We start from the raw sequence: 13,408 nt of genomic DNA, 5'->3' as shown, positions 1-13,408 counted from the left end.
AATTCCAGAATTCTCCAGGATGGGATAGAGAAGGGTGTGGCTGTCAACACTCTTCGAGTACAAGTGGCAGCTCTTTCGGTTTTTCTTGACGCTAGAGTAGCAAAGGAACCTTTTTTTTTTTTTTTTTTTTTTTTTTTAATTTAAAAGATTTTTGGTAGCCAGGGATAGGGCTGCCCCTGTCAAGAAGGATAGGTTTCCACCTTGGGACCTAACGAGGGCTCTGGAGGCATTATCTAGACACCCTTTTGAACCTTTACAAGAAGTCTCATTTAAGTTTTTGACCATAAAGCTAGCCTTTCTCCTAGCAATTGCTACTGGGAGGGTAGGGGGGCTTACAGGGTCTTTCCATTAAAGAATCCTTTTTGCTAATCCTACCAGATAGAATCATCCTCAAGCCAGATCCATTATATCTGCCTAAGGTGTCTTCAGCCTTCCATAGGACTCGGGTAATAACCTTTACCATCCTTTTGCGAGAACCCTAGGAATGAAGGGGAAAAGAAATGTCATTGTTTAGATGTCAGGAGATGTCTCCCTACTTATCTACAGAGGGTAAAAGAATTTAGGAGATCTAATCATCTTTTAATCCTCTTCTCTGGACCTAGAAAGGGACTCCAAGCCTCAAAATCTTCAGTCTCTGTAGGTGGCTAAGGCAAGCTATTACTATAGCTTACAAAAGCTCAGGCATACCTGCACCTGAAAAGTTGAAAGCACCCTCAACTAGAGCCCTAGCAACCTCCTGGGCCAAAAAAGCAGGAGCCTCCTGAGATAAAATTCATAGCGCAGCCACCTGGTCCAGTCAAGACACCTTCCTGAAGCACTACTGAGTGGAGGTCCTATTGCAGCAAGACCTAGCCTTCAGTCAAAGTGTTACAGGCAGTTATCCCCAACCTAAGGTAGGCCTATGGATTTCTTTATTATCCTCTCGTGTTGCCGCCCTGGAGGGTGAGGCGAGAAAACCTATGGTTACTTGCCGATAACAGTGTTTCTTCAAAACCTTCCAGGACGGCAGGCCTACTTCCCTCCCTGTTATGGGTGAAGGAGTACGTACACACTAGGTGGTAAGTGCCTATATGTTGAAATAACCCTTGTGAATCGGTTAGGAGTATTACTTTACAACTACTGAGGGACAAGGGGTAAGGTGGGGCCTTAGAAACAGCTGTGATTTGATTGTTTCCTGTAGGAATCATCTCTCATGTGTTGCCGTCTTGGAAGATTTTGTAGAAACACCGCTATCTGTAAGTAACCATCGTGTGTGTTGTGTGTGTTTTTTTTTTTTTTTTTTTTTTTTCATTTTAGTGTAACTATGAGATCTGAGCTCTTTGACCCCAGATCTCATATTTAGGAGGTCCTGTCATGTTTTTTTTTTCTATTACAAATGTTACAATGGATGTTTTCATTCCTTGTAATAGGAAAAAAAGTGACGCAATTTGTATTTTTTTTTTTTTTCTTATTTATTTAATGTGCCCCGCCGAGCTCGCGTGCAGGAGCGAACACATACGAGAGTAGCGCCCGCATATGGAAATGGTGTTCAAACCACACATGTGAGGTATCACCACGATCGTTGGATCGAGAGCAATAATCCTAGATCTCCTCTGTAACTCAAAACATGCAACCTGTAGAATTTTTTTTAAATGTCGCTTATGGAGATCTTTAAGGATAAAAGTTTGCCGACATTCCACGAGCGGGCGCAATTTTGAAGAGGAACATGTTGTGTATCAATTTATTTGGCGTAACCTTATCTTTCACAATATAAAAAAAAATTGGGCTAACGTTTATGGTTGTCTTACACTTTCTTAATTAAAAAAAAAAAATTATATTCCCCCCCCCCAAAAAAAAAGTGCGCCTGTTAGACAGCTGCACAAATACGGTGTGACAAAGTATTGCAATGACCGCCATTTTATTCTCTAGTGTGTTAGAAAAAAAATATATGTTTGGGGGTTCAAAGTAATTTTCTAGCAAATAAAAAATGCTTTTAACGTGTACACAAGTTTGGAAAAATATGCCCGGTCTTAACCACTTTAGCCCCGGAAGGATTTACCCCCTTCCTGATCAGAGCACTTTTTACAATTTGGCACTGCGTCGCTTTAACTGCTAATTGCGCGGTCATGCAGTGCTGTACCCAAACTAAATTTGCGTCCTTTTCCTACCACAAATAGAGCTTTCTTTTGATGGTATTTGATCACCTCTGCGGTTTTTATTTTTATAAACGGGAAAAAGACCGAAAATTTTGAAAAAAAAATGATATTTTCAACTTTTTGTTATAAAAAAAATCCAATAAACTCAATTTTAGTCATACATTTAGGCCAAAATGTATTCGGCCACATGTCTTTGGTAAAAAAAAAAATGTCAATGCGTATATTTATTGGTTTGTGCAAAAGTTATAGCGTCTACAAACTACGGTACATTTTCTGGAATTTACACAGCTTTTAATTTATCACTGTCTATGTCATTTCTTGAGGTGCTAAAATGGCAGGGCAGTACAAACCCCCCCCCCCCCAAATGACCCCATTTTGGAAAGTAGACACCCCAAGGAAATTGTTGAGGAATGTTGAGCCCATTGAATATTTTTTTTTTTTTTTGATCCAAGTGATTGAATGACAAAAAAAAAATTACAAAAAGTTGTCACTAAATGATATATTGCTCACACAGACCATGGGCATATGTGGAATTGCACCCCAAAATACATTCAGCTGCTTCTCCTGAGTACGGGGATACCACATGTGTGGGACTTTTTGGGAGCCTAGCTGCATACGGGGCCCCAAAAACCAAGCACCGCCTTCAGGATTTCTAAGGGCGTAAATTTTTGATTCACTCCTCACTACCCATCACAGTTTTGAAGGCCATAAAATGCCAAGATAGCACAACCCCCCCCCAAATGACCCCATTTTGGAAAGTAGACACCCCAAGCTATTTGAGAGGCATGGTGAGTATTTTGCAGCTCTCGTTTGTTTTTGAAAATGAAGAAAGACAAGAAAAAAATATTATTATTATTTTTTTTTTTTTTTCAATTTTCAAAACTTTGTGACAAAAAGTGAGGTCTGCAAAACACTCACTATACCTCTCAGCAAATAGCTTTGGGTGTCTACTTTCCAAAATGGGGTCATTTGGGGTGGGGGGTTTGTGCCACCTGGGCATTCCATGGCCTCCACAACTGTGATAGGCCGTGAAGAGTGAAATAAAAAATTTACGCCCTTAGAAAGCCTGAAGGCGGTGCTTGGTTTTCAGGGCCCCGTACGCGGCTAGGCTCCCAAAAAGTCTCACATGTGGCATCCCTGTACTCAGGAGAAGCAACAGAATACGGAATTATTTCTGTCATAGGCCATCTGTAATATGAGCAATCATTTTTGGCACAGCCTGACTATGTGGTGGTTGACCCACGTTTGTAGCTAATCAAACATCATAGCAACTACAAGTCCAACCTTGCATCTCCATTTCCTAAGACTTGTTTCCCGGATGTATTAGCAAAGGAATGACTCTAATAACCCCTGCAAGCCCCATTAGGTCTCATATATTTTTTGCAACCTGCTGTACTCTTATTAGTCTTTTGATTTATGGCTCTATTTCCATGGTGGTATCAACTTAGTCAGCTCTAGCTTTTCAGCATCCCCGGGGACCACACTTGCATAGTTAGCCTTTTATTCTCTCCTGATATTGTTAATTACTATTATTGGCGATTAGCCATTGGGGTCTCTATGCAAGTGTGGATCACTATAGGTGCCTGCACTGCATGCGCTATTTGTTTGTCATTGTGTGTGTACTGTCAGTCCTTGTTAGTTTATCTGTTTTATTGATACACCATCTGTAAACCCATACACATGGTGTACCATTTTACGGTCGGTCTCAGGGGACCTATGTTCTTTAACTTCCATTGGGAAGTAATATATTTTATATATGTGCGGTTTTGGTTAAATTAATAATATTTGATACTTCTTTTTACATACTTTTTTTTTTCTTGACTGCCCTCTCTGGCCACAAGTAGCTATCTTTATCCCTGGGCCATCTAGTGATCCCTCCCCGGAATAGTTCTTTATTCATATGCTTTATACAGGCTACAGCCAGAGCCTCTGAATTAGAGGAGTGACAGCGAGCAAGTAATCATTATCTTATTAGTAGAGAGAGAGTAATTTTGTGGTCATCCTTTTTTGTAATATGGGGTGAAATGTGTGCCTAGAGTGTTCTACTGTTAGTGTGGTGTTTGGTGCACTTACTAGATGTCTTATCTCCTCAGCGCTGGAACGGAAAAGACCGACCCGAGGAGAGATGACATCAGTTCCTCTGCCGCTGTTTACATTTCAGAGGCAGAGGAAGAATGTCATTGACTGGGAGCGGTCGCGAGGGGGTTGCCACGAATGGATGGCCTCCCCCTCACCTCTGATTGCTCGGTGAAAGATGGGGGGGGTGTCTCCGATCGGACCCCCCCGCCCGCGGGAGGCAAGTAACGTACCCCTGCCCGTGCCATTCTGCCGACGTATATCGTCGTGAGGCAGCTGGCAAGTGGTTAAATTATTGCAAGTTCTCTCAGCTAAGAACCAGCAAATCCTGGAATACAATTCAAGTAATACTATACCTCTGAAAGCAGTTCTCGAACAAGAGAAATATGCAATTCTGCCGCTAGGGGGCATTGCAGGAGAAAGACTTTAGTTTATTTTCCTGATTTAGTTTGGGTGAGTGATGGGATACAGTAGATCAGGGGTCTCAAAGTTTTCATATCCCATGGGGGCCGCATGCAAACTTTCAAAACTTCAAAAAACAAACTATACCAGCAATAATATACTATGCCCGGCACTGATGTCAGCAAACACATTATTAACCTAGCACTGGTGTCAGCAAACACATTATTAACCTAGCACTGGTGTCAGCAAACGCATTACTAACTTAGCACTGGTATCAGCAAACGCACTATTAACCCCCAGCACTGATGTCAGCATACGCATTATTACCCCCAACAATTATGTCAGCAAACGCATTATTAACCCCCAACACTGGTGTCAGCAAAAGCATTATTAACCTAGCACTGGTGTCAGCAAACGCATTATTAACCCCCAGGACTGATGTCAGCAAATGCGTTATTAATCCCCAGCACTGGTGTCAGCAAATGCATTATTAACCCCCAGCATTAACCCCCACACTGCACAAATCCCCCCACACTCCATAAAATACCCCCCACACTGCACACATTTCTACCCCAGTCACCCCACTAAGGACTTAGCCTCAGTGTGATGGCTCACTCACCTCTCCTGGCAGTCAGGATCATCCGCCTCCCGAGTCCTCTCCTCCTGGCTTCCACACACGCCTAGTGACAGGGGACCCAGAGAACACAATCTCCCGCCCTGAGGTCGGTGCCTAGGTGGGCGGGGCGATGGGCGGATCCTTTCTCCGCTTTGTTCTCTCTCTGGGCTGCAGCAGCATGCAGCGGAGAGGACCGAGCAGATGGAGATGTAAAGTTCTTCGGCGCCTCCCCCTCTGCGGTGCAGTGCAAAAAGACGTCCTGGATCGGCCCTGCCTGCGGACCATTTTTAACCGGCGGCCCACGGGCCGGTACTTTGAGACCACTGCAGTAGATGATAGTTTCTGTCCTCTCGGGCCTTAATTGACAGGTAAGAGGGTACATTTTGTCTGACCAATTAGTTTCTTATTTAACCTTTGAATGATTCCTATTAATGTTCTCCACCATCACAGCATATTGTTTCTCTATAGTCGGGTCAGTAAATAGTTTTTTCTTTTCCTCCTCCTCAATAAAATGGTGAGACCAGTATCTAGAGTTTGGAAACCTTTCCACAGTGCAATTTCTACTGAAAGCAAAGTTGCAATTTGCAAATATTGAGAAGAAATATTATTTTCCAAAATGCTACGAGGATGACAAAACTCTTCCTTTCATGCCAGTTGCCCTAAAAAAAAAAAACATTTAAATACTTTATGGAATGAAATGATAGTGCAAGGAGCTTTTTCCCCCAGAGTTCTGATTCCAGAAACACTTTCTGCTGCTTCTGGATCATCACAAAGTGTTCACCAGCATCATCTTCAAGTAAGGAAGTGTTGCAAAGCACAGCCTCTCAAAAATACACAATCCCTTCATTTATAGATATAAAATGACAGCTGAAAATCAGAAGAACATTGATCAAGATATGCAAGAGCAATACAGTGTATCCGGAAAGTGTTCACAGCACTTCCCTTTTTCCACATTTTGTTATGTTTACAGTCTTATTCCAAAATGGATTAAACCTAATATTTTCTTAAATTCTACAAACCATACCCCATAATGAAACCGTAAAAGAAGTTTGTTTGCAATCTTTGCAAATTTGTTACAAATTAAACGAAAAAAAATCACATTTACATAAGCATTCACAGCCTTTGCCTTGGCACTCAAAAATGAGCTCAGGCGCAGATTGTTTCCACTAATCAAATGTTTCTATAACTGGATTGGAGTCCACCTGTGGTAAATTCAGTTGATTAGACATGATTTGAAAGGCACACACCTGTCTATATAAGGTCCCACAGTTAGGAGACAAGTCCAAGGAATTGCCTGTAGACCTCTGAGAAAGGATTGTATCGAGGCACAGATCTGGGAAAGGGTACAGAACATTTTCTCCAGGATTGAACGTCCCAATGAACACAGTGGCCTCCATCATCCGTAAATGGAAGAAGTTTGGAACCACCATGACTCTTCCTAGAGTGGGTCGCCCAGCCAAACTGAGTGATCGGGGGAGATGGGCCTTTGTCAGGGAGGTGACTAAGAACCTGATAGTCACTCTGACAGAGCTACAACCTTCCAGAAGAACAACCATCTCTGCAGCACTCCACCAATCGGGCCTGTACGATAGAGTGGCCAGACGGAAGCCACTTATCAGTAAAAGGCACATGACAGCCTACCTGGAGTTTGCCAAAAGGCACCTAAAGGACTCTCGTACCATGAGAAACAAAATTTATATAATAAAATGTGGAAAAAGTGAAGCACTGTGAATACTTTCCGGATGCACTGTTTATTATTTATACAGGATTTATATAGCGCCAACTGTTGTGTATTAAAGTGATTGTAAACGTGCGTGTGTGCTCTCACCCAAATGGGCTGTGTGTGTCTATACTCTCCTTTCAAAAATCTTTGCCAGGGCCCTCGTCTCACATGGTCTCGGCTGCTTACAAGCTGTTACTCCAACCTCCCAAGTCCTTTGTACCCCATTTCTGCTGCAGTGGGAAAGAGACCCGAGATTAGTGCTTACCCGAACAGAACATATTTTATACTTTGAAAGTAAATATCCCATCCAGATAATCCCAGGTTGTTGCCAACATCCCAAAAATGGATACCAAAGAACAAAGGTACCCCCCAATGTACACACAGGGACTTTAATGGCAACTGAGTACATATGTTGATTACAAAATGTTATTAAATGTTTAAAAAAAAAAATTGGTGTATACATCGCCATACTTTAAAATAGTAACAGAGCTGATTGAAAAGTGATTGTCTCCTGATATTGCCTGATGCGTAATGAACTCCTTATGGAATGCCCCTGAGGAAAGGACTCTTTACAGGTCCTGAAATGTGTCGGGCAATATCAGGAGACGATCACTTTTCAATCAGCTCTGTTACTATTTTAATGTATGAAGATGTATGCACCATTTAAAAAAAAAAAAAAAAATTGATTACATTTTGTAATCAACATATGTACTCAGTTGCCGTTACAGTTCCCGTGTGTACATTGGGGGCTACGTTTGTTCTATGGTATCTGTTTTATACTTTTCCCACTACTCATCCATTGCAAATAAACCAGGAGTTTGGCTACAGGGTTCTTAATAGTATTGCAAAAGATTTATGCTGAGGCAGTGCATACTTGCTGGAGATGTAAAGAGGCAGAGAGTACTATCTCTCCATGCCTTCTGAACATGCAGAAAGGCTAAGGGCTTTTGGTCCCGAGTCAGGGACAGCTCACTGACTTTGACCTAGGTACAAACCAAGCCAGCTACATGCTGGGTTAACTTTCACTCTGCTGGTTCACGTGGTGCAGCCAAAGCCGGCATACCAGTTCTCTGGAAGCAGGAATCTCCTCCTGCAATCACATTGTGGTTCGCCAAAATTTACTCTATGGAAAGCATTACAGCCGCATTGCAAGTCAGAGGAGATAAATTTTAAACACAAGTGGTTCCACTGGACTCCCTTCACCTGTTTCAGGGAATACAGTGCCGTCCTTGCGGCAAAGAAGTGAGTCTATACTCCCTTCCCTGAAAATAGATATTCCTTATATTACTGAATATAGCTTTTCTTATCCATAATGTGTTGTGACCATTACAGATTGTCCTACTTCTTCTACTGATTTGTTGATGTGTCTACACCCGTGTCTGTTTGAAAAATGTATGAATAAAGAAAATTAAAAAGTTGTCCCGAAAATGGGAAGTAAGGGGAGAGTGCTACAATGGAGCCTCAGATAGTAAAACCTGGTTTTACTATCGTCGGAGGCAGATTGAGTGCCCTGCCATGCGTGGTTGTATGTCGGGAGGGCACTACCTCCTTAGATGCTGGTGGCAAATCTCTTTCAATGGAGGTTTTCTGGACAGGCTTCAGGAATGTTGCCCTTGGCCTATAGGAATATCTTTTTAAAGTATTTATTTTCTCAGCTGCCCCTTTTATTGCACAGTCATTTAATGCAATTGTGAACTAAGTCTAAGTATTTTTTTCTGTGGGGAGAGGAGGAGGCGTTTGAGTGGCATTTTGGCACATAGGAGTTAGATTTAGTCCTTTGCCCCATCCTTTTACAGATCTGATAATATTATTTGACAGCATGTTGTAATAAGCAGCAAACGATAGCAGTAATCTCAGGTTGGCTCATTACTCCTTCCCTCTTACCTACGCATTTGTTGTATTCATTGACCACAAACAAGGTTTACGTTGTTTGAAAACTTGGCTGGCATCCACTGACCTATTTATTTAGGCAAGATAAATATAAGGACAATTAAACCAATACCTGGTATTCATTTTACATAATGTAAGAATTATAGTGATTATCTCATGCAGTGTAGCTCCATCTTTGGGCCAAGAAAATGAGTTCTGAATAAATCGCCAACTTTATCCTGTAGTGTTTTTGGTGCTGTTTCACATTTTAACTCAGATTTTAAATATATTTCAGAGGGTGGTATAAACTTGTGATATTTCAAATTTTTGTCTTATAGTCAAGCCGTTTAGCCTAGGGTTTATATTTATACATATTTGTCAGTAAAGAGTCAGAAGCATGTAATAGGATAAAAAGCTGGTGCAACAAACAAAATAACAAACATACAACATATACAACATATACATTTAAATACTAGTATATAGCCATGTCAATAGTAACAGTTCTTATTGGTGGGCGCATGGATGGGACTGAGACAGATAAGCTACAATGGGGTGACACAACTAGACAAAAGAGAGGGGAGAGGGAAAATGCATGAGTCCAATGTAAATGGTGGCAGCTGTCCTCAGAGAAAGCCAACTCTGTGAATGCAATGGAGAGAGAGAGAAATGGGAAGCGCCAACCTGAGTGTAGTAATTCGATGCACAATTTATTGTAAAGGATTAAAAACGCTCACAAAGGAAGGTTAAAATAAGGCTCATCTGGTGCTTGGTTAGGCTCCTCAGGCCTTGAGGAGGAGCCTAGTGCTCTGAGTGGGTAGCCTAGCTTATCCTGTTAGCCCATCCTCTCCAGTGCTTCCTGGCAGCTTCTCCCTTGACGTCATATCCGCTCCTGCGGTTCACAACGGTTCTTCCTTGATCCGAGGAAGCCTGCACACAGCACTAACAACACCTGCTGCTACAGCGTGATGTCTGTGAGATGACCTGAGGAGCCTAACCAAGAACCTGATGAGCCTTATTTTAACCTTCCTTTTTGTGAGTGTTTTTAATCCTTTCAAATAAATTGTGCATCCAATTCGCTCGCTCTCTCTCGCAAACATACTCCAGAGTATGCTGAGCTGATGTTAGTCATCAGTGGCTAACTGGACCTTTCGGGAAATTTCTCCACCTCGTTATGTAAATGAGTGTTTTATTAAATTGTATGTCAAGGCAAAAAAAGTACATATCTGCAATACATGCACATTTGTACATTTGCCCATTTTAAAGACCCTGCAAGTACAGAAAAATACCTGTAGATACCGGTAGAAATGCATTCAGTGCCTAATTTCACTTTAAAAAGTCATTTTTTTTTTTTTTTACTTTGCTTGGTGAACTACAGATCATTTCCTCATCTTCCCAACAAAAAGGGGTGTTTATCATGAAGGAGGAAGAAGTCAATAGACTCTTGAGATAACACAGGCAGAGTGAACAAAACTCAAGGCCACTTCTAAAGTGGTTGTAAAGGCTACCTTAACACACACACCCCTACACCCCCAAGTTCTCTATTGGTCCAGCTTTGTGCTTGGCTTCAACTCTTCTCTGTGCTGTCACAAGCTTGTCTGAAAGCAACGGGAGCCATTGGTCCCTACTGCTGTCGGTCAAATCCTCTTAGGAGGGAGTAGGGGATGAGGCTGAGTATGTCTATAGATGAACACAGCTCAGGTCCAGGATCAAGCCTACAAGCAGTTTGCTAATGGGTGCACATGGAGAAGAGTGCTGGTGAAAGACCCCAGAAGAAGAGGCTCAGGGCCGCTCTGTGCTAAACCATTGCATAGAATAGATAAATATAATGTTTTTATTAAAAGGAAAATTTGGAACCCCTTCAATCACTTTAATTCCTGGTAGGATCAATAAGCAGGAATTGATGTGGGGGGAGTATTTCAATGGATGGGAGCTATGACTCCTGTGCCCGCAGTTCTGGAAGTAATGCACTGGCTGCCTTTATTGAGACCATGATTTTTACCTTATACAGCAGCCATCTGGACCTAAAATAATGCTGGCCATACACTATATGAAAAATCACCCAAAATGTAGTCATTTAGACAGTTTGTTTTTCGGCCAGTTAATGGGCACAAAATCGATAATCTTTGGAACCTCTGAGCTGAAAGAACGAAGGACAAGTTTGGAAATGTTATGCCGAACGAACGGTAAATTGAAAGGTTAATGTGTTTCCTGTCCGAACTGTCTGTACTAGGTATATGTAAAAAAAAAAAATGAACAAAAGATGCATTCATTTATGTCCACTGAACGATTTATCGGTCATTACATGATGGCACTATCGTTTGCGCTCACAGCCGAATGTTCGTTTTTCAAAAATGGGTTTGGCAATTTTTCGTATAGTGTATGGCCAGCATAAGTATCATTAAAGGTAACCTGGTTGCAGGCAACACAGTGTGTGGTGTTTTTTTTTTTTTTTTTTTTTTTAGGGGGGTAGTTTTGCTTTAGTGTTCTTTTGCTCTGCAAGTGATCACTGTAAAATTGCTAGTTTTTAGAAGACTAGTGTAACTTCCAGTGAAGTTGTGCGTTGAATGATGGTCTGTCGCCCCTAAAGCTCTTACAAGCTGTTCATTGAGAGAGTTATTACTGTTAGTGTGAGGATTTACAATATATATCGGTTGGGCTAATACATGTGGTGTCGTGTTGTGTTTGGATTGGGATCCTTTTTATAACATAATTTTCCTGAGTTGGAGAGGATTAGTACAATTCATCTGGATGTGAAACTCTAGCTTGAAATATGTCTAAATGGAATACAAGTTTGAGTCCTTTCTGTTTCCATTTCTTCTGCTCTTTGTCTCCATGTAACTATTTGTCCTAAACGTCTCAGTCACAGATCAGATTAGGTTTGTCAAGGACTCTGAAGTAACAAAGAAAAACTAAAAGTGCCAACCATATAAGAAGCTCAGGGGAAATCCCGTTGTAATCGCCTGTGAATGTCTCTTCAGACCGGTGGGTGACTAGCTGTGGAAAGCACAGCATTGATCCCTTCAGACCCTGCCTGCCTCAGTCTTTATTACTCAAGCTGGAATGCTCTCCTGTCAAGTGACGCGCTGAAAATATGTTTTTTTTTTTTTTTTTTTTTTTGCCATACCAGGCACACTTAGCAACACAGAGCTGGCATATTTGACCAAATAAACAGCTTTTATATCGAAGTCAATAGCATCTTTTAAAATCTAAATTTGGCTGCATAAATCACACCTATTAATTAGATGTGCAAAACTAAAGGGGCTGTTTTTCTACACAACTTTTTTTGGTTCCTTTAGCTCTTTCAAGTAGAATTTTCTTAGTTAATTTTATATTGGAATAAGTTTACAAGATCTCTGTATCTCTGTCTCTCGAATTTGTGCATGTGTAGACTGGTAATCGGGTATTCCGCCTCCATGGTTTAAAATTAGGAGGGAGATCACATGAAAACGCTCTATCGGTAATTCCACTGGTTACTACAAGGTTAATGTTACTGGAAACTTGTAGCTGGAAGCTGTGTTCGGTAGCCAATGAAGTATAGTAATTTTGAGTTGTAGCAGACGTATGCCTAAATATCTTAGGCTAGGTTCATACTATTGCGAGTGGTTGCAGGTGCGAGAATCGCATCTGTTCCTGCAGCCAAAATGAGCTGCTCTTTTAAAAACCGTGCAGGGCTGCCATTCATTCTTAATGGCACCCTCATTTAAAAATGCAGTGTGTTTGCGGGAAACACAAGGAAATCACCATACAATTTCCTAGCAGCTGCATTTTCTAAATGTTGCAGGAACCTTTTTTACTGTGTAAAATGCAGGCACAGCAGCCCAATCATATGAATGGGCTGCTATGCCTGCATGCAAATGGCCTGTAAATCTGCAATAGTGTGTACCTGGCCAAAAAGAATTTTGGGTATAGATATTTTTACATGGTTACATTGCTTCTGCTTAAAACAGTGTAATTATGCTCATACCATATCTGTTGCAGTGGCTTTCCTGCAAGCTGGAAATAACTGTAGTAGACACCACTACAGTACTACAGTGACCTCTGTTGGCTTCCAGCGCCATTCAGATAGTGCTTTTAGAGCGGTATGGTAAATGCATGGTTACATTGGTTCAAACTGGACTAATGTAACTATGCGAAAATGTTCATACCTGGAGTTCTTCTTTAAAAGGCATTTCACACATGCTAGTGGTGTGAAGCCTGCACTTCTTCCTAATTTCTAACTCTTTTTGAAAGCTAGTTTGATGTGATGTAAAATATAATAGTTTAGTAAATGTATTTGTGATTTTGAGGAAATGGCTCACCAGACTCTCAAAGAAAAAAAGTGGGTGTTTGTGTGTCAGCTTTACCTTAAACCTATATATCAGCTTTGTGAAGTTGGCTTTTAGTGTAAATGTTCTCCAGGAAAAGTATGCATCAGTATAAAATGGCCTTTGGCTGCATTTACACCTGATTGTGATCATTTACATGCAATTTTGGAATAATTGTTCTGTGCTGTTTTGCAGGTATATTTTAAGGCGTATTCGGCATTTGTTTTGGCCAATGGAAAACTAGTTAAGTGGGAAGATGGTTGATTAGAAATGAGAAATGCTC

The 13,408-nt window shown here is 41.2% G+C and overlaps 1 protein-coding gene across 2 annotated transcripts in view; it reads left to right on the top strand.

The window, feature by feature from the left end:
* The window catches only part of SPATS2 (spermatogenesis associated serine rich 2), a 149,742-nt gene that overhangs the window by 36,228 nt on the left and 100,106 nt on the right, over positions 1 to 13,408 (top strand). Inside the window, exon 1 of one of the 2 annotated variants that reach the window (XM_073614024.1) lies at positions 1,181 to 1,235. The exons of the other annotated variant lie outside the window; for it this stretch is intronic. Coding sequence (XP_073470125.1) covers positions 1,193 to 1,235 — 43 coding nt within the window. The 5' untranslated portion in view covers positions 1,181 to 1,192. Of the gene's footprint in view, positions 1 to 1,180; positions 1,236 to 13,408 lie in introns of those variants that run through there. 2 annotated transcript variants of the gene reach the window in all.

Source organism: Aquarana catesbeiana, linkage group LG02, assembly GCF_042186555.1.
Source record: "Aquarana catesbeiana isolate 2022-GZ linkage group LG02, ASM4218655v1, whole genome shotgun sequence".
Lineage (NCBI taxonomy): Eukaryota > Metazoa > Chordata > Amphibia > Anura > Ranidae > Aquarana > Aquarana catesbeiana.
This window is presented reverse-complemented; position numbering and strand designations above follow the sequence as displayed.